The sequence below is a fragment of the Protopterus annectens genome, chromosome 17.part0, assembly GCF_019279795.1.
Source record: "Protopterus annectens isolate FY-2018-M chromosome 17.part0, PAN1.0, whole genome shotgun sequence".
Lineage (NCBI taxonomy): Eukaryota > Metazoa > Chordata > Ceratodontiformes > Protopteridae > Protopterus > Protopterus annectens.
Window position 1 is genome coordinate 603272152 of NC_056751.1, and position 21549 is coordinate 603293700.

Sequence of the window (21549 nt, forward strand, 5' to 3'; positions counted from 1 at the left end):
ACCATTTGTCTTGTAAACAGTATAACGAATTGGAAAGAGGTGATGTTGATATTGAGAGATGAGTCGGGCAGTGCAAAATGCTGGCATGTGAGCAAAGTTAGGCAAGAAGCCAATCCAGAAAACAAATCTCAACGTGCTGGAAAGAGTCTTGAGGGGAAAAGTGGGGACTTGGTGGAATTTTAAATTAAAACCAATAGGACTAGGTAAACCTGGTCTCTGTATAGACATAACCATGTTGAGGGATTGGTATGAAAAAGAGCTAAATACACAATTGGGAGGAGTTGAGTAAAGGTGAAGAGAGAATGAATTAAGAAAAAAACTAAAGATTTATATACAATATATGAATGAGTGTCTTATACAGAGGGTTACTAGGAATATGGGAAAATATGACGGAGAAGCAAGGAGAAGAGTGAAGGGAAAACTATTAATAGTACAAATACTAATACTGGCAAAAAGGGGTAAGATTAAGGACATCAAGAGTTTCTGCTACTTGGTTGCTGAATGCCCATGACTTTATATAAGGTAAGTTTATATAAGGTTTTACTATACAGTGATGGCGAGAATAGTAAGTTAGCCAAGTTCCATTTTTCTGCTTGAAGTAATCTATCCCATTTGCATATGTATTTGCCCTACCATCCCATAGTTGATAATTATATATTAACCCATGCATGTTTCGGCCTATTTATTGACCTCATCAGCACAGCATAAGTGGATAGTTTGGCTGTACTTCCCGTTCATGTACACAGCTAGTGGAGTTTGGCTTTATTGGCCTGAATAAAAGAGCAATAATTCTTGCTTGGCTGGGTTTTTCTTGTAGCTTTTACTGATTAGTTTCTTTGTGTGAACGTTTTACCCTTTGGTTTGGATGTTAGTTGGGATATTTTGCAAGCACCTTATTGTTTATGGGCATCAGATGGGTTTAAAGACCCTGTGTTTCTGAAGTATAGATAAACTGTCCACTTATGCTGAGCTGATGATGTCAATAAAAAGGCCAGAACATCCATGTCCACTGCTAGTAGGGTTTAGCTTTATTGGCCTGACTGTAATCATAAAGACTTCAAAAGTAAAAAAAAGTCATGGGCATTCAAAAGCCAAGTAGATGAAACACTTGATGTCCTTAAGGTTGTCATTTGCATATATTCCATAGGCCTCCAAGTTAAAAGTATCACACAGTGAAAACTCAGTCTTGGCTGAGTTTTTCTTGCTGTTTTTATTGAATGATTTGTCTCTGTGACCTTTTTGCCTTTCGTTTGTATATGTGTGTGTGTGTGTATGTATGTATTTAAACTGCCACAATTTCAGACCACATTTAGTCAAATTGGGATAGTCAAAAGGCTAATTTCCAGTTCACAGAAGGCCAAACTGAAAATGATAGACACCACAACAGTGAATGTCTTTCGGCTTTTCCCGGCTAGGGGTCGCCATAGCAGAACTCCGGTCCGCTAATGATTGGCAGTGGATTTTTACGGTGCCGAGGTGCCAGCCCAATGCCCAGCCTTCAAAGAAGGCACACCCATTGACGCACACACCTACCTGCATGTCTTTAAACATCACTCGACCGTGGGGAGGACATTCAGACTCCTCACAGAAGGCGCTCCAGACGAAAATTCCGGAGAACCTCTTGCTGTGAGGCGACAACGCTAACCGCTGCACCTCAGCAGCGAATACTAGTGTGCATTCGATGTTGTGAGGTCGATGGTACTGCTTTGAGATCGCAGTACAATGGGGATCAGGAAATATACCCATTTCCTCACTGTAGTGCGATTTCGGAGTATATATATACATATATATATGTGTGTGTGTGTGTGTGTGTGTACGTACATATATATATATATATATATATATATATATATATATATATATATACATATATATAAATAATTAGCAGGGGGTGTGGGGGCACAGCCCCCCAGATGGGGGGGGGGTGCAGGGGGCTTGCCCCTTTGCAAAACTTTAGTTGGAACTGACTGGAAGGAAAGGTACACTCTTGACATTCTTGAATATGGACGGGTCAATATTACTGGTTTCGTTGTTGCGTCTTTCCGATGTTTTCATTTTCAATATTTTAGTTGCATAAAGTCATCACTCGAAGAAATTAGTTTCAGGATTGTGTGTATGTATGTGTATGTGTATATATATATATATATATATATATATATACACACATATACACACACACACACACACACATCATATATATATATATATATATATATATATATATATATATATATATACACACACACACACACATACGCACACATACATATTTAAAATTGGTGTGAGTGCAAGTCTTGAAACATAATGCATACATACATATATATATATATATATATATATATATATGGGTCTACTTGAAAACACCAACATGCCAAAACACTGATGACGAGACCGGAAGATTGACAACTGAGATGACCAACAGTTTAAAAGCACGAAACTTCACATGCCCAGCAAACCACAATCAACAAAACAAAACAAATACCTTTTCTGAAAAACACACACACAACACAAGCACACCAAAAACCTTGCAATCCTACACTAAACCTTACATATACAACTATCTATGCACTAACCTTAACCCAAACCCTAACCCTAAGGTCCGTCACTATCGCACACTCACCTAACCCACGCCCCTAACCCTAAAGTCTGTCGCTATCGCACACTTACCTTAACATATCGGTATTCTCAGAGTCGGGCTTTTAAACTGTCTGTCATCTCAGTTGTCGATCTTCTGTTCTCAGTGTTCTCGTCGTCAGTGTTTTGGCGTGTCAGTGTTTTCAAGTAGACCTATATATATATATATATATATATATATATATATATATATATGTATATGTGTGTGTGTGTATACACAAATATAAATGTGTGTGTATGTATACATACATGTTCATGCATGCATTTTTATAAACAGCGTAGGTGTAAAAGTCTTCATTTTTTTCTTGACTTAAAGGGAGTTTGCTCAGACGAAGCTGTCTGACAGCAAGGCATGGCATATGGGCCTAGTGTAGTAGTGCATCATGCCACAGAATTTGCAAGTGTAAAGCACATGCACCTGTTTGTGTATTAATTGAAATGAAAGAGTGGTTAAGCCCAGATGTTGACTCATAAAAGATAAGGTCCCTTGTAGATCAACTGATATTTTAATTTCTTTTTAGTGTCTTAATGTTTTTAGTTGCATCTCATTTTCTTTTGTAGCAGTACTGGGTAACATGGGCCTAGGTGTACCTTTCTTACATGATGAGACCACTCTGTACACCCATGGGCAGCTTACGTATGGACTTTAACGAACTGTAATGAGGAAGGGCTTCTGGAAATCCCTGTGATGTTCATCATGTTACGCTGCTGCAGTCATTACACTTGGGTTATCCTGCCGTCAGGCGGTTCCCCAGTCGGCCTGAGTTCCAAAGTCTTGCTCCGGCATCGTTTGCTGTCGCCTCCTCCCTGATGTCAGTGCGACAGGGGTATATAAGATGCAGCCGACGCCATTTTCTTCAGTCTTCCTTGCCGCGCGGTGCCTGAAGCAAAAGCAGATGTCCTTCAAGGATGCATCTGCAGTCCTAACAAATGGGTTGTCCTGTCGTCAGGCAGCCCTTCGGTCGGCCGGATTCCAAAGTCTGGGTCTGGCCTCGGCTGGTGTCGCACTTCACCCGACGTCATCTCTGCTGGTCTTCGGGTATAAAGGCATCAGCCGACGCCATTTTCCTCAGTCTTTCTTGCCGCGTGGCGCCCGAAGCAGAAGCTGTTCAAGTGCCGGTCGGTCAGATCCAGAGATTACTACTACCGAATACTACTTCGAAGACTTCTAAAAGCTAAGTACCCCGTTGGGGACTCTTTCTTGCCTCAGCCGATGTCAGAAAAAGTGAATAACTGTTTAACTTGTGGGAAACAAATACCTCATAAAGATTTCCACTCTTACTGTTTACCTTGTTTAGGCCCAGACCACGACATAGCAGCCTGTTTAGCCTGTGCTTCCTTCAACCGACGAACGCTTAGGCGTCGGTCGGAGTTTGCTGAACAGTTTTTCGGCTCAGATTTTGCGTACATTATGCCGTCGGATCCTCCGACTTCTCAAATTGTTAAGAAACGCAAAGAAAAGACCGACACTCGCGGTCCGCGGTTTTCGCCGAAACCACGGTTAAGCCACCCGCGAGTGTCTCGGTTTCGGCCGAAACCGAGCAAACGGGTCAATCTTCAGCCGAATCCATGACTACTACCGAGGCTCCTGCTACCCTAGTTGAATCGGCCTCTGAAGTTTTGCCTATTAATGTGGTTCCTCTAGAATTATCGGACACCATCCCTTTGGATGTCTCTACCCCAGCACGTGGTGCTGCTAGGCCTCCTGCAGCCATGTCAATAAAGGCCTTTGCCAGGGCTAAAGCAGCCAAATCTGCTAAATCTGTGCCTGTTAAACCCCCCCCCCCCCACACACACACACACACAGGCCCAGTTCCAGTTCTCAAATGCTTACTCTGGCAGAGGATCTCATCTCTTTAATAAGGGGATCCCAATCTCACCCAGACAGGGCCTCTCAGCCTCCAGAAAAGAGACCTAGAGCAGAGCCCCCTGAGCCAGTATCCTCAGATGATTCTTCTGATGATTCAGACACTGCAGACCATCCAGAGGCTCCTTTTTCTACTTATGAAGATTCCGATGCTGAAGAATCTATCCCTTCTGCCTCTCCACCAGAGGAATTTTCCTTTGGGGAAACCTTACATGCCATGAGAGAGCATTTCCAATGGCAGGGACAAGATTTCTCTGATTCAAGAAAAAGGCTTAGGACCTTTCTACATTTACCGCAACATAGGCCCTTAGCTATACCTCCAGTTCTTCCTGTTGTGGATGATGCATTTAATGATGTTTGCACTGCTCCTGATACTTTACCTCCAGCCCCTGCCAAGCCCGATAGGTTTTACAGGGTCCCGGACACTCATCACCACCTATACAAAGCCCCACTTGCAGATCCTGAGACTATCTCCCAGGGGCCTAAGGCAGTAGCTTCGACCTCAGCAAAAAACCCTCTCCCTTCTGAAAGGGAATCCAGGTCCTTAGAGAGATGGGGTAAAAAAGTTTACACCTCTGCTACTCTCTCAGCTAGAGCTTTGAACTGTCAGTTTCATATGATCCAATACCAAGAGTTTATGCTTGATCAGTTAACTAAGAAACTGTCCTCTGATGATTCCTTAGATAAGAAATATGTTTTAGAAATGGTGAATAACATTCAGCAGGTTAGTAACCATTCTTTAAAATGTGGCTATGATGCACTGGAGGCTTCATTTAGATCAGCCATGACTGGCACAGTTATAAGAAGGCATGTATGGTTGAAAGAACAGGTCTTGCCGGATCATGTTAAAGCAAAGCTATTAGATGCTCCTATGGATAAGGCCAGTCTATTTGGTTCTCCTGCCCAGCAAGTAATGAAGAAAATGGAAGAGAAGGCAAAATCTGTACAAACAGTTAAAGATTTCTTACAGGTTCAGCCCCCAAGGTTTAGCAGGAACTGGCCTTCCAAAAATTGGTCCTTTCCAGACTCCTCTAAACCTCAGATTGGCAGGAATAGACGTTCCAGAGGCAGAAATCAATCCAGAGGAGGTGCCTACAGAGGACGCCAGTGGCAAGGCAATAACCAACGAGGCACAGACACAACCACTGCCACTGCAACAGGACAATCACAGTGACTTGGCTCTGACACCGCCTACCAGGGAACAAATAGCAGCACCCTTAGGCGGAAAGTTAGCCTTATTCTCAAAAAATTGGCACTATATCACAAGAGACAAGTGGATTTTGCAAACTATAGACCAAGGCTACAGGTTTCATTTCCACACCTTACCAGTAAAAAGAGGAATGCCAAACCTACCTCCAAATCAAAAAACAGAAGCTCTAAAACAGATAGCTCAACTAACAAAGATGAGAGCTGTGGAAAGGGTACCACCTACAGAACAGGGCAAAGGATTCTACTCCAGACTCTTCCTAGTACCAAGAAAAGAGAAAAGTTGGAGACCTATTCTCGACCTGTCCGCCTTAAACACATTCATCATTGTTCCAAAATTCAAAATGCTGACCCTACAGCAACTTCTTCCCATGCTGGGCAAGGAGTGTTGGCTGGTAACTCTAGATCTCAAGGAGGCATACCTGCACGTCCCCATACGACCAAATTGCAGAAGATACCTCAGATTTCTTGCAGGATCCGAGCATTATCAATTCTCAGCATTGCCCTTTGGCTTATCTACTGCACCCAGAGTATTCACAAAATGCCTGGCATCAGTAATCGCTCATTGCAGGCTACAGGGAATCCAAATTTATCCATACCTGGACGACTGCCTGATACAAGCGGACAACAAAAACAAGCTGACAAAAGACTTACAAAGAGTCATTTGCTTACTACAAGCCCTGGGATACACAGTCAATTTAAAAAAGTCAAGACTGATACCATCCCAAACAAGAACATTCTTGGGTGCAGAATTGGACACAGTAAAACAGATGGCATTCCTAACTGCAGAAAAACAAGAACAACTCCCTCTTTACTTCTTGGCATTAACAAAGCAGAACAAACTAACAGCAAGGAAAGTACTGCAGGCCTTGGGCTTCATGGCATCATGCGTAATCCTGGTCCCCCATGCCAGACTGCATATGAGAAAGCTACAGTGGTACCTAAAGAATTTATGGTCTCAACACAGGCACAGCTTAGAAACCGAAATACCACTAATCCCATGCCTGAAACAAGAGTTCCTATGGTGGGCTCAAGCATGCCAGTCAAACCCAGGCTTGCCCTTCCACAAATTGCAAGCAAACCAAACCATCACAACGGACGCCTCAGACCTAGGTTGGGGGGCACACATGCTGGACAAATGCATACAAGGATTATGGACTCCAGACCAGCTGCACCTGCACATAAATCAAAAAGAAATGCTGGCAGTGAAACTAGCAATCCAGAATTTCAGACCATTCCTCAAAGAAGGCCATTTAATGATAAGGACAGACAACACCACAGTCATGTGGTACATCAACAAACAGGGAGGCACTCATTCTTACCCCCTATGCCGAATGACTCTGGACCTATGGAATATGGCTCTGAGCTACAACATCCAGTTACAGGCAATATTTGTGCCGGGAAAAGAAAACATCCTAGCAGACATGCTAAGCAGAACTACCTCGGATGCTCACGAATGGATGCTACACCCGGACATCTTCAAGGCCATCACAAAGAAATGGGGAATGCCACAAATAGACCTATTCGCATCCCCACTCAATCACCAGCTCAAGAAATTCTGCACAAGGACATACCACCCACTTGCATGGAAGGTGGACTCTCTATCCTTCAGCTGGAAAGGCCTGACAGCATATGCATTTCCACCTCTTCCTTTGATGCACAAGGTACTACTGAAAATCAAAGAGGAATGTCCAAGGATAATCCTGATAGCTCCAAATTGGCCAAGACAACACTGGTATCCATTGCTGAGGAGCATGTCTCGGGGGAGAACGTGGACACTACCCCTGATGCCTTTGATGTTAACTCAGAACGACTACAACATCATGCATCCAAACCTAAAAACTCTGCAACTGACTGCCTGGAACATTACATAACAGCAACTAACCCAGATTTATCCCAAAGGGTTAAAGACATTATCCTTGAGGCCCGCAGACCTTCAACAAGAAGGAACTATGCAGGAAAATGGAAAAGGTTTGTCATTTGGAGTACTGAAAGAGGAAAAGATGTGTCAAAGATAGATATCGCTAACATCCTGGAGTACTTGGCAGAGCTTCTCCATGCAGGCCTGTCCTATTCCTCCATCAAAATACATGCATCAGCTCTTTCTGCAGAATACAGCTTTGATCCCCCTGTCTTCTCACATCCTCTACTCAGGCAGTTCCTCAGAGGAATCAAGAATGTAAAACCTCCTAGGAAACCACCATTACCAGCATGGGACTTGAACTTTGTGCTAGAAAAATTGACACTCCCTCCATTTGAACCAGCAGCAACAGCAGATCTTCAACACCTATCCTGGAAAACTGCTTTCCTACTGGCAATTACTTCAGCAAGAAGGGTTTCGGAACTACAGGCCTTAATGGCAGTACAACCCTTCCTAATCTTCCATCAAGACAGAGTGTCCATGAGAACCAATCCTACATTTATGCCTAAGGTGGTATCCAGAGTGTCTCTAAACCAGGCAATCCACCTACCTACCTTCTTTCCCAATCCACAGAACAGGGGGGAAAGACTGCTGCATACCTTGGATGTACATAGACAGTTGCGCTACTACCTGGACAGAACCAAGGGCAATAGAAAAACTGACCAGCTTCTAGTAGCTTATGCAACAGGAAGGGAAGGAAAAGCAATTTCCAAACAGACAATCTCCAAGTGGATAGGAAATTGCATAAGATTCTGTTACTCCTACCATGGAAAGCAAATTCCACAGAACATAAGACCTCACTCTACAAGGGCTACAGCCACTACCACAGCTTTCTTACGAGGAGTGGCTACCAAGGACATTATTGAGGCGGCTACTTGGACCTCCGTGCATACATTTGCCAAGCATTACAACTTACCTCTATACTCTAGATCCCGAGCAGGGTTTGCCACTGCTGTATTGCAAGGGATCCTAACTACACCATAATTCTTCTTCCTCCTCCCCTAGTTTGGCTATGGTATTCTACCCATTTGTTAGGACTGCAGATGCATCCTTGAAGGACATAGTACAGTTTTGTACCTACCATAAATGTAGATGTCCGAACAGGATAGCATCTGCAGTCAGGATTACCCTCCCTCCTTCCCCTCTGTGATACTCCTAGGTTATCTACCCTCCTAATAGCTAGCTAGGGGGGGATCTCTTATGGTGTATTTGTTTGTATATATGTACATACATGCTTAATTTTTGTGTTTGCCTTCTATTTTTTTTGGAAACATTGGCATTTACCCAAAATTTAGTTTTCCAAGAGGGCAACTGGCATCTGGGGCAAGAAACACTGAGGAAAATGGCGTCGGCTGATGCCTTTATACCCGAAGACCAGCAGAGATGACGTCGGGTGAAGTGCGACACCAGCCGAGGCCAGACCCAGACTTTGGAATCCGGCCGACCGAAGGGCTGCCTGACAACAGGACAACCCATTTGTTAGGACTGCAGATGCTATCCTGTTCGGACATCTACATTTGTGGTAGGTACAAAACTGTACTTTCGCAAGTGCCGGTCGGCCGACTCCTGAGATTTTCATTCCGAATCCAGAACTGAAGTCTTCTACAAAGCTAAGTACCCCGTTGGGGAAACTTTTTCTTGCCTCAGACCGATGTCAGTAAAAGTTAATAACTTATTTCTTGTGGGAAGCAAATACCTCATAAGGATTTCCTTTCCTATTGTATCCCATGCCTAGGCCCAGACCACAACGTCACTGGTTGTCGGTTTTGTGCTAGGTATAACAAGCGCACTATTAAACGTCGGTTTGATTTTGCCCGACATTATTTTGGCAGAAAATTCAATTACACCATGCCGTCGGAACTTCCGACGACCGGAATACATAAAAAATGCAAAGACAAGGACAGGCATCTGAGGCCCAAAACTGATGAAGAAGCCTCTTCTAGGCCGGTCGCCGGTTCTCCAGTTTTCAGCGAGGTGCCTTCGCAGCCCCTGACGACCGCTTCTGCCGAACCACAGGCTGCCTCCGACTCCCACGTGGAGATGGCTGGGCCATCAAATGCACAAGTTTTTCAGCCTACCGAAACTAACCCTTCAGAGGGATCCGAAGTAGCTGAGCAACCTGCAGCTTCAGAGGGTGTTTTCAGACCTATTCAGTTAAGCATTAAATCTTCTGCCAAGTCTAAGCCTCCTTTAAAAACAAAGAAACAAATACAGCATTTTCCAGGACAGGCCTCCATGCCTAAGAAACAAATGCTCAAAATGGCCGAAGACCTAATCACTCTGATCATGGGGTCCCATCCCCCTCCTGACAAAAGGCCCAGACAGGATGCAGACTTTGACTCATCTGACCAGGTGTCCATTTCTTCAGATTCATCCTCAGACCTAGGATATTCTTCACCCCCTTATGAGGATTCTGATGCTGAGGAATCAATTTCATCAGCCTCTCCGCCTGAGGACTACTCCTTTGGGGAAACCTTACATACCATGAGGGAGCATTTCCATTGGGAAGGCCAGGATTACTCAGAATCCAAGAAAAGGCTCAGAGACTTCCTTTTATTACCTCAACACAGACCCCTTGCTATTCCGCCAGTGTTAGATATTGTGGATGATGTGTATACTGAATCCAGCTTAAATCCTGATTCGTTACCTCCAGCCCCAGTTAAACCTGACAGATACTACAGAGTCCCTGACTCACACAAATTTCTGTATAAAATCCCTGTTGCTGACCCTGAAACTATTTCTCAGGGACCCAAAGGGATTAAGGCCTCATCAGCAAAAAATCCAGTTCCCTCTGACAGAGATTCCAGAGCATTAGACAGACGGGGAAAGAAAGTATATATGTCTGCAACTTTAGCAATGACAGCCTTAAATTGCCAGTTTCACATGCTAAAATTTCAGCATTTTTTGATGTCTCAGTTGAAACAAAAAATGCTTCCAGATTCAGATCCTCCTAATTTTAAAGAAATGCAGGATTTATTGTATGCAGTTGAACAAGTGGGAAAACATACTTTGCAATGTGGTTTTGATTCTTTAGAGGCCTCCTGTAGAGCAGCAGTTACAGACTCTGTCATTAGAAGACATGCTTGGTTAAAAGAACATACGTTACCAGATCATGTTAAAGCACAATTATTGGATGCACGTTTGCAGCAGGATGTGTTATTTGGAGTTAAGGCAGAAGAGGTATTAAAGAAAATGGAGGATAAGGCAAAATCTATGCAACCGGTTAAGGATTTCTTACAGGTTCAGCCTCCTCGATTTAGCAGAAATTGTCCAACAAAGAATTGGTCATTTCCAGTTACAGACAGACCTCAAAGGGGCAGATACAGACGTCCAAGAGGTAGAGGTCAGCCACAAGGTCCTTACAGGCCTCGACAATGGGGTGCACCAGGCCAGAAAGAAGGGGAAGACAGGCCCCAACCATATAAAAAGCAGCCTCAATGACTTCCCACTACAGCTGCCAAACAGCTCTCTCTTGGCAGCCCCCTTGGGAGGAAAACTGGCAATTTTCTATCACAATTGGCATTGGATCACCAAAGACAAATGGGTTCTCAGCATTGTATCTCAAGGTTACAGGTTCCACTTTCACACTCTGCCAAGGTTAAAAGGAATGCCAAATCTGCCACCAGATCAATGGTCAGAGGCTCAAAAACAAATTACAGCACTCATGGACATGAGAACTATTCAAAAGGTACCACCACAGGAGCAAGGACAAGGATTTTACTCCAGACTCTTTCTGGTTCCCAGAAAGGACAAAGCCTGGAGGCCCATTCTGGATCTTTCTTCTCTAAACACTTACCTGGATGTTCCGAAATTCAAAATGTTGACACTATAGCAGCTTCTTCCCATGCTGGGCAAGAAAGCTTGGCTCGTGACCTTGGACCTCAAGGAGGCATACCTGCATGTCCCTATCAGACAAAACTGCAGAAGATACCTCAGATTCATAGCTGGTTCCATGCACTATCAATTCTCTGCACTGCCCTTTGGCTTATCTACTGCTCCCAGGGTCTTCACAAAGTGCCTGGCACCAGTAATTGCATTTTGCAGACAGAAAGAAATTCAAATTTATCCGTACATGGACGACTTCCTGATTCAAGCAGAGAGCAAGGTCATTCTTCTAAAGCATCTGGCGTTTGTAAAAAAGTTATTAAGTTGCCTGGGGTACACAGAAAACGAAAAGAAATAAAAACTAGTGCCCTCACAAGAGGTAATATTCCTGGGTGCCAGCTTGAACACAACGGCCCAAATGACTTATCTCACGCCAGACAAGCAAGGACAACTGACTCAATACTTTCAATTGATGGCAACAAAGACCGAACTCCCTGCAAGAAAAATTCTGCAGGCCTTGGGTTACATGGCATCTTGCATACTACTAATTTCATATGCCAGACTGCATATGAGGAAACTACAGTGGTACCTAAAGAGTGTATGGTCTCAACACTGTCAAAGTTTGGAAACAGTTATACCACTAATTCCTTGCCTTCAACAGGAGTTTTGATGGTGGGCTCAAGCTTGTCACCTCAACAAGGGACAGCCTTTTACTCAACCCAGACCCAGGCAAACACTGACAACAGATGCATCGGAGTACGCCTGGGGAGCACACATGGCAGGAAAATGTATTCAGGGCAAGTGGCCCGCAGAACAAAGGCATCTTCACATCAATCAAAAAGAGATGCTAGCTGTACAAAATGCCCTTATAGCTTTCAAGGACCTGCTGCATCCAGGACAACTATTACAAAAGACAGACAACACCACAGTTATGTGGTACATAAGCAAGGGGGCACACACTCCTACCCCCTCTGCAGACAAGCCATGACCTTGTGGAACACAGCTCTAAACTATCAAGTTCATCTGCAAGCACAATTCCTGCCAGGAGAGAAAAACACCGTGGCAGACGACTTAAGCAGAAACATCATGGATCCCCACGAATGGGAATTGAATCCACAAATATTCAGAATGATAACACAGAAATGGTGGAGCCCGGACATAGATCTGTTTGCATCCCCAATGAACTGCCAGCTACAGAAATTCTGCACAAGGAGTTACCATCCACAAGCATGGAAAGTGGATGCCCTCTCATTCAGCTGGAAAAACCTACAAGTATACGCTTTCCCACGTCTACCTCTCCTTCCAAAGGTACTCATAAAAGCCAGGCAAGAAGAGCCAAAGATGATCCTGATTGCACCAGACTGGCCACGCCAGCACTGGTACCCAGTCTTAAAGAACTTAGCACAAGAACCACTCTGGATTTTGTCACAAATCCCACATCTTCTGACTCAGCACAACAACCAGATACTTCACAGCCAGCTAAAGACCTTAACCCTAGCTGCATGGAAAATTCCTTAGTCAATCAAGCAATGCCTCTCTCCAAAGCTGTTATGGATGTCATTCTGGAGGCCAGAAGGCCTAGTACCAGGAAAGCCTATTCGGATAAATGGAAGAGATTCTGTGCCTGGAACCAGGCTCACAGCCTTGACCCTCTTGTCTCAAACATTCCTCAGATACTACAATATTTAACTGAGATGCTGGACAAAGGCCTCTCCTTTTCATCCATCAAGATCCACGCCTCTGCCATCTCTGCTCATTACAACACAGATCCACCAATTTTCTCTAATCCTTTGCCAAAACAGTACCTCAGAGGGGCTAAAAACATAAGACTGCCCCGTAGAGCACCTACTCCAACTTGGGACCTCAACTTTGTTTTGGAAAAATTAACTTTACCTTCACTTGAGCCAGCTAACACGGCAGAATTAAAGTATGTCTCTTGGAAAACTGCTCTGCTTCTGGCAATAACATCAGCACGAAGAATTTCAGAATTACAGGCACTAATGGCAGTGGAACCTTTCCTCATTTTCCACCAGGACAGGGTGTCTTTAAGAACTAACCCTACGTTTATGCCAAAGGTGGTATCTAGTGTGACTCTAAACCAAACTATTCACTTGCCAACTTTTTATCCAAAACCACAGAATAAAGGGGAGAGACTACTGCATTCTTTGGACATTCACAGGCAGTTATGCTTCTACTTGGACAAAACCAAAGATTTCAGAAAATCTGAGCAATTATTGGTAGCATATGCTGCAGGAGCACAGGGAAAAGCCATTTCAAAACAGACTATTTCAAAATGGATAGGACATTGTATATGTTTCTGCTATGCACACCATGGGAAACCTGTACTTAGCAGCATTAGATCTCACTCCACCAGGGCAACAGCCACTTCAACTGCCTACCTCAGAGGAGTACCTACCAAGGATATTTTGGAAGCAGCAACATGGAGTTCTGTGCATACCTTCACCAAGTATTACCATCTGCCTTTATACTCTAAATCCAGGGCTGACTTCGCCACTGCTGTGCTGCAGGGCCTTATAGCCACCCCTAATGCCTTATAGAACCAGCCACCCTACCTCAGCTTTGGGATTCTACCCAAGTGTAATGACTGCAGCAGTGTAACACGATGAACATAGTATAGTTTTGTACCTACCATAAATGTAGATGTTAGACTGTATACACTGCTGCATTCCAGGTTACCCACCCTCCTTCCCCTCTTACTTGCTGGTACGTACCTATGTCTACTACCCTTTACTACCTATGGGGAGTATTTGCTGGTAACTGAAAGTTGTTGTTTGCTTTTCTTATGTATGTTTTATTAGCAATTTGAATTGCCTATCTATTTGGGGGCACCTGACATCTGGGGCAAGAAAAACTGAAGAAAATCGCGTCGGCTGCATCTTATATACCCCTGTCATACTGATGTCAGGGAGGAGGCGACAGCAACCGACGCCGGACCAAGACTTTGGAACTCAGGCCAACTGGGGAACCGCCTGACAGCAGGATAACCCAAGTGTAATGACTGCAGCAGTGTATACACTCGAACATCTACATTTATGGTAGGTACAAAACTGTACTTTCCTGCAAAACAGGCTTCTTGAAGATCACCTGATTTGAGAGGACACTTGCTCATATCTTGAAGTGAATTTTTTCCCTTATATGTAGACAGTATTCTGCTTTGTTTGTATAGGACGCATAATACATCTGAATTGGAATCACTTAAATAAGGCACTGCTGTGTACCTTGTCAATTTGTATTCACTGTAAATGCGTATATTTACAAGTCCTAGAATAGTCATGGGTACATTTCACAGCAAAATGTATACTGCTAGTATTTTCTCTGTAAAGGTTGTGTTGTTGTATTATGGCTTCTGCATTTTTTCTCTTGTTGAAGAACAACAAAAAAAAAAGAGGTTATTGACTAATTTCTCTTTGAAGTTCTGAAGGAAATGTATCATCTACCTCTGAAGCTGTACCTGCTGTAAACATTGTGCCAGGCAGCACAGAGTCCCAAAAGTACTGTCCTGAAGGTGTGCGTCCCTCTGAAGTCTTATCCCAGGAGCAACAACAGGAACATAGGCAAGTATAAAAGTTATTGTTGTAATGATTGTATTTCTTTTTTTCCACAAAAGTGCCTCGCAACCAGGACTGCAAGCTGCTCGCAATGTCCGCATAAACACCAGTGATAAAGAAACAAACAAATGTCTGTAACTCAGGAAAGGAAAATGGTACTACAACTAAAATCAAACAACCGTTTAATGAAAAATTCTAAGGGCTTTTGTCCCAAAAAATTGTAAACAGGACTTCATCAGCCATTAAAAAAAAAAAATTGCATAAAAAAAGAAGTTATGTCATACATAAAGTTTCATCTGTGTTGTTGATCTTTCTTTATTCATCACTGATGGGTTTGGTTCCGAGCATTCAAAACCGAGTCAGCCTAATACCAAGTTTGCACCAGCCAAAAAACTCTCGAGCTAAGCTATTACCCATAGTGCCCTTCTCCCTGTTACTTCGGATCGAGTTTGCCCATCTTGTACTAGTAAAGCAGAGGCCATTTCTGTGCAAATGCCGTAATTCACCACTTGGACCCAAAGAATCCCCCAGGAGCATTTGGAGGGGGAAGGAGGGTGGGAGGTGATGAATGAAAGAAGATCAACAACACAGACGGAACATTATGGTAAGATGTAATTTCTTTATCTGATGTTGTAAATCTTCTTTCCATTCATCACTGATGGGACAGAATCCCCAGCTACCTTGTGTTCCTTGGGCGGCCCTTATGGAAAAACGTTCCTGAGCACCATTGAGCGGAAGGCAGCTCTCCCTCTGGAGACCACATCCAATCTGTAGCGATTAATAAAAGTGTGGGGGTTAGCCCATGTGGCTGCTGCACAAATATCATCCACAGAGGCTCTTGAATGGAAGGCTACAGAAGTTACCATGAATCTGGTAGAATGGGCTTTGACATTATGTGGTATAGGTTTTTTCACAAGTGAATAGATGTAGCGTATGCAGTTCCTTAGCCATTTTGATAAAGTGACCTTGGAGACGGAATTTCCCATTCTGGGTCCAGAGAAGGAAATGAAAAGCTGGTCAGTTTTATGCATTGCTTTGGTTCCGTCCAAATAAAACCTCAGTTGTCTATATACATCCAAAGAATGTAGACAGTATTCCCCTTTATTAGTAAAATTTGGGAAAAATACTGGCAGATCAATGGCCTGATTGATGGAAAATTCTGAATTAACTTTGGGGAGAAAGATGGGTTTGTCCAAAGTGATACTCTGTCCTTGTGGAAGACTAAGTAGGGCCTTTTAATGCACAATGCCTGAAGCTCTGAAATTCGTCTGGCTGACATGATGGCTGCCAGGAAAAAGAAACTTCCAAGATAAACATTTGAGGTCACACTTTGCTGCAGGTTCAAAAGGAGGTTGAGTTAAGGACTGAAGAACTAATGTGAGGTTCCATGGCTCTATAGGTTGTCTGATTGGAGGCCTAATGTGAGATATCCCTTTAAGAAAGGTTTTACATAACCGAAGAGAGATGAGAATTATCCAAACCATCATGAAAATTAGAAAGAGCGGTCAGATGTACTGGTATGGTAGAGGCTGCAACTCCATCTTTAAAGAACTTTGACAGATATTGTAAGCAACTGGAGCAAAGTACAGGTCTAGCCTTCTTTTTTTTAGACCAAATAGAGAATCTCTTCCATTTGTGTGTGTGAGGCCAGGACAATGTCACGTACAGGTGAGGGGAGGTCATCCTGCCTGGCGATTAATAGAAGTGGAGAAACCAAGCTGTCAGGTTGAGACTGGATAAGTTTGGGTGTCTCAATCATTGGGGGTGAGAAATCAGGTCTGAAAGAGGGCCCAGAATCCACGGTCGACATAACAGATGAGGCTGAAGGAAGGGGAACAAAACTTGCCGAGGCCAAAAGGGGGCTATGAGGATCACTCTCCATTTCAACCAGATAGCTTTCTGTATGATTTGGGGAATCAGAGGGATGGGGGAATAGGCATATAGCAGTCCCGTGGGCCAGTCGTGAATCAGAGTGTCCCTCTGGGACTCCCCTTGTGGGGGAAACAGGGCAAAATAGCTGCTGCATTTGTTGTTTGATGGGGAGGCGAGTAGGTCGCAGCAAGGCTGGCCCCAACGGCTAAAACTTTTCGCCTCTATGTCAGGATTGAGGGACCACTCGTGAGGCAGGAGAATACATCTTCTCCACTTTTCTGTAATCATGTTGGAATTCCCAAGGATATGCGTTGCTATCAGAAAGTGGTTGGAACCTATTGCCCACTGCCAAATTCTCATGGCCTCTCGACACAGGGGATAGGACTTGGTTCCTCCTTGCTTGTTGATATAACAGATTATTGACATGTTGTCTGACTGAATTGTGATCGTCCCAGACGGAGGAACAGATTGGAATGTTTGCAATGCTAACAGCACCGCTCTCAGTTCTAGAACGCTGATATACAGGTTGGCCTCCAAAGTGGACCATGTGCCTTGGACGGTCTTTCCCTGAAAATGGCCCCCCCATCCTGTCAGGGAAGCATCCGTGGTCACAATGGCCTTGGGTTGGGGAGGATAGAATGATCGACTCCAAAGTTCTCTGTCTGGCCCCATCCACCAAAGAAGGTCCTGCTTGCAACAATTGGATATTTGAATTTGAAAGCATAGAGGGTGGTAATTTGGAAACCATTGAGATAGCAGTAGCCACTGAAGTATTTGCATATGCAGTTTCGCAAGGGGCACTATTGGAATGGAAGCTGCCATTGATCCCAAAACCTGAAGAACCTCCCTTGCTGAGCCTTTGTTTTGGCAAAGTATCACCCGGAGCGGGAACCTCAATCTCTGAAGTCTGTGAGCTGGGAGCAATACCAGACAAGAACAAGCGTCGAAGACTGCTCCAATGAACTCTTTGTTATGAGTCAGAGCAAGGTTGGATTTTTCCCAGTTTGTCGTTATTCCCAAAAATCTTGCCAGGGAATGAGTGTACTGCAGGGCTGTTACCAGAAGATGCTTGGTGGGGGCAGTAAGGAGCCAATCATCCAAATACTGAAACGCCTGGAATCCTTGCAGCCTCAAGTGAGCTGTGACCACTGCCATGCACTTTGTGAACACTCTGGGGGCTGTAGAGAGTCCGAACGGCAGGGCATGAAACTGATAGTGATTGGCTCCTAGCCGGAAGCAAAGTAGACTCCTGGAGCACTTGTCCGTTTTGATGTGGTAATACGCGTCCCAGAGATCTATCGAACACATCCAATCGCCTTCCCTTAGAAAAGGGAGAATGGACTGAACCATGACCATCCGTAGTTTTGTTTGGGCAACGGAATTGTTCAAATTGCTGAGATGCAGAATTGGTCTCCAGTCCCCTGTCTTTTTTGGCACCAAAAAGAATCTTGAGTAGAAACCGGATCCGCATTGGTCTGGTAGGACTATTTGGATGACTCTCTTTTGACACAGCTTGTTTATTTTTGCAGCTGCTTCTCCCCTTTGACTGGGTGGAATGTCAGGAAGTTTTGTCGGAAGTTTTGGGTAAGTGTTGAGGGGAATGGTGTAGCCTCTGGTTATGATTTTCTGCACCCAACAGTCGGAAGTTATAGAATGCCAGGCAGTGTGGTGCAGAGATAACCATCCCTCGACTGCTTCCAGAGGAAAGCAATCGGGCCACTCTTCAGGAGTACTGATAAAGCTGCCCAGAGAAAGAATCCCTGGGTTTCTGATTACGCGGACCCTCTCTGCCTCAGTAGGGGCATCTTCCATAATTGTTACCCCCTCTGCCCCTGGGGTTATCATCGCCACATGTGGCACGGAAAGGACCCTGAGATTTTGTGCCACATTTTACTGCTCCTCTGGTTCCTGGAAAAGAAACGTTGAGGATTGGAATAATGTAGGCCTACGGCAGCTAGGGGCTTACCTTCCTGCTCACACCTGGCCAGGGTGTCTTTCACCTTGGGGCCAAAAATGGAAGATGCTTCAATTGGAGCATTCAGGAAGGAAGACTTAAAAGGGTCCACAAAGTCACAGAGGTGCATCCAGGCATGATGTCAAATAACTATGCCTGAACCCACTGCTGTAGCTGCCCCTTCGGTTGCATGTGAGCGCAACCTCATGGCCGAATTGGAGCTCGATTCCAGGGTTGCGAGCTGCGAGGCAACCTTGTCTTTTACCGCGTCGGACACCTGTCCTGCGAGTGTTCCAGAGAGTTCGGAAACCAAGTCTCTCTGGAGCCTCGTGAAGGAGTAGCTATCCCCCTGGCTGTCAACAGCTGGTCCACAAGATGCACCACGTCAAGCTCGGAAAGGCTTATCTAGTGGATAATCCCGACGGGGAGTCAGGTCTTTCTTATACTTGCACTGGAAATGGATCTGTTGATGGAGAGTATCGGGTCTGTGGTGTGAAATCTACCGGCACCAGTGTCTCAAGTTTTGAAGACTTAAAGAAGTGGCATCAAAATAGTCTGTATTCGGACCGTGAAAGAACTCTGTGCCGAAGGGGCACTCAGAGCCAACACAGAAGGTTTAGTAGCAAGCGTAATCCCAAAGATAGGCATCGAAGGCGTGCACTGTGCCAAAGTGGCACTCGGTACCAAAGTCGTAGTAATCTTTGGAAAGTCCGAAGTCGGTGCTGGAGACAGTATCAGAGCCGAAGCTGGCGCCGATATAGGAACAGTCGTAGTAGAGTGGAAGAGGTCGGTGCCAATGAGGCGGACTTATGCTCTGAAGATAATTTAGGTACCTTAGGCTTTATAGGTTTGCCCTGGTCACCCGATGGTGAAGAGGGAACAGAGTGGGACTTTTTCTTATCCTTGGTTGGAGGGGATGAGACCTCCATTGCAGAAATGGCCTCTGAAAAGGGTGACTTAAGGAGACCCTTAAGAATCAGCTTGTTTTTGCGCTTGTTCAAGGAGCGCTGGCTAAAACTTTGACAAATCACACAAGAGGGTTGCACCGAAAGAAGGGGCACCCCCAAACAGTAAACAGTCATCATGGGAATCGCTGTTAGACAGTTTACTCTTGCATGAAGTGCAATGCTTAAACCCCGACGTGCCCTTTTTATCAGACATCATGAACAAAATACATACAAGTTAGATATAAAACTAAAGCAAAGAGTTCTAATTCTACTATATCTATGTCCAGAAAAGACATCAAAAGTTTTCCATTTAGCTGAGAGCTTGGCTGAAACGCGGCTTTGCAGCTACGTGGCAAACGATATCTGAGATAACCGGGGGAAGGGCACTATGGGGTAATAGCTTAGCTCGAGATTTTTTTGGCTGGCACGAGCTTGGTATTAGGCCGACTCAGTTCCAAGGGCTTGGAACCAAACCCATCAGTGATAAATGGAAATAAGATTAACAAATCAGATCATCACTTCCTTTTATAAACTTAAAACAGGAAGTGCTTCATTGAACTTTTCAAACATTTGAAGTAACAGTGCCATATAATTGCAAGTCAGATATAAACATATGTAAGAAACTATAACTCTACCCCAATATTATTTGTACCACAACAACCACTTCTCAATTAAATATTTAAAATGAAAAATATAGTAAATACACAAATACAATGAATTACCCACTATAACCTATAGATTTCAATTTTAAAATGGGTAAAATAGAGACAGCATCATTAAGACATTTGGGCCCAGTGGCAAATAATTTGATCTGCCAGAATAGTTCTTTCTCTTCAAGCTTATATGTCCACGGTCCACCCCTTAAATCTGGTCCCACAGTGTCTAACCCGAATAATTTAAGTATGTGTCCTCCATTCTGCTGGATATGCTTTTGTCTGAATTTGTTTTTGGTGGACAGTGGAAATATTCACTGTATTTGTGTAGTTACTATATTTTTCATTTTAAATATTGGAGAAGTGGTTGTTGTGCTACAAGTAATGTTGTGGTGGGTTTATATTTTCTTACATAATAAAGTTCATTTTATATTTGACTTATTGTATGGCACTGTCACTTTAAATGTTTGAAAATTTCAATGAAGTTCAGCACTTCCTGCTTTAAGTTTATAAAAGGAAGTGATGCTTTATCCAGCCTTTTTTTCTCTCTGATGAAGTCCTGTTACAATTTATTGGGACGAAAGAGCTTAGAATTTTTCATTAAACGGTTGTTTGATTTTAGTTGTAGGACCATTTTTCTTTCTTGAGTTCCCGATGTTTACTTCTTTATCACTGGTACTTACGCTGATATTGCGAGCGGCTTGCAGTCCTGGTTGCGAGGCACTTTTCTGGAGTTGTGGTTCGTGATTCTTTGTGTGATTTGGTTCCCAGTTTTTTTTGTTTTTTTGCCAGGTAAGTGAATTGATTCTGATTTTAAATCCCAATGACCCAGGCCATAACCTGCAACAGTTAAATGTAACAAATTAAGGAAAATAGAACAAGAATACATGTAGAAAACTGCATTTAGTGATTATATTTAGTAGCTATGTGAAGTTTTAACTTGTGAAAAATCACTGCTTAACAGTATAGGTATATTTAACATGAACAGCTTTTAGTAGCCATCTGTTGTCCTTTTTTTTTTTTTTTTTTAAACTGGCTACATTTCAGTGTAGTTATGGTGGCTTAGACCTTAGCATAAACTTTTTAGCTGAAGCAATTTGG

At 43.8% G+C, this 21549-nt stretch overlaps 1 protein-coding gene across 1 annotated transcript in view; it reads left to right on the forward strand.

Moving 5' to 3' along the window:
- The window catches only part of PPP6R1 (protein phosphatase 6 regulatory subunit 1), a 3522349-nt gene that overhangs the window by 3305144 nt on the left and 195656 nt on the right, over positions 1-21549 (forward strand). The window contains exon 22 of the mRNA XM_044059463.1: positions 14888-15028. Within this exon, the coding sequence (XP_043915398.1) occupies positions 14888-15028 (141 nt within the window). The remainder of the gene's footprint in view (positions 1-14887; positions 15029-21549) is intronic.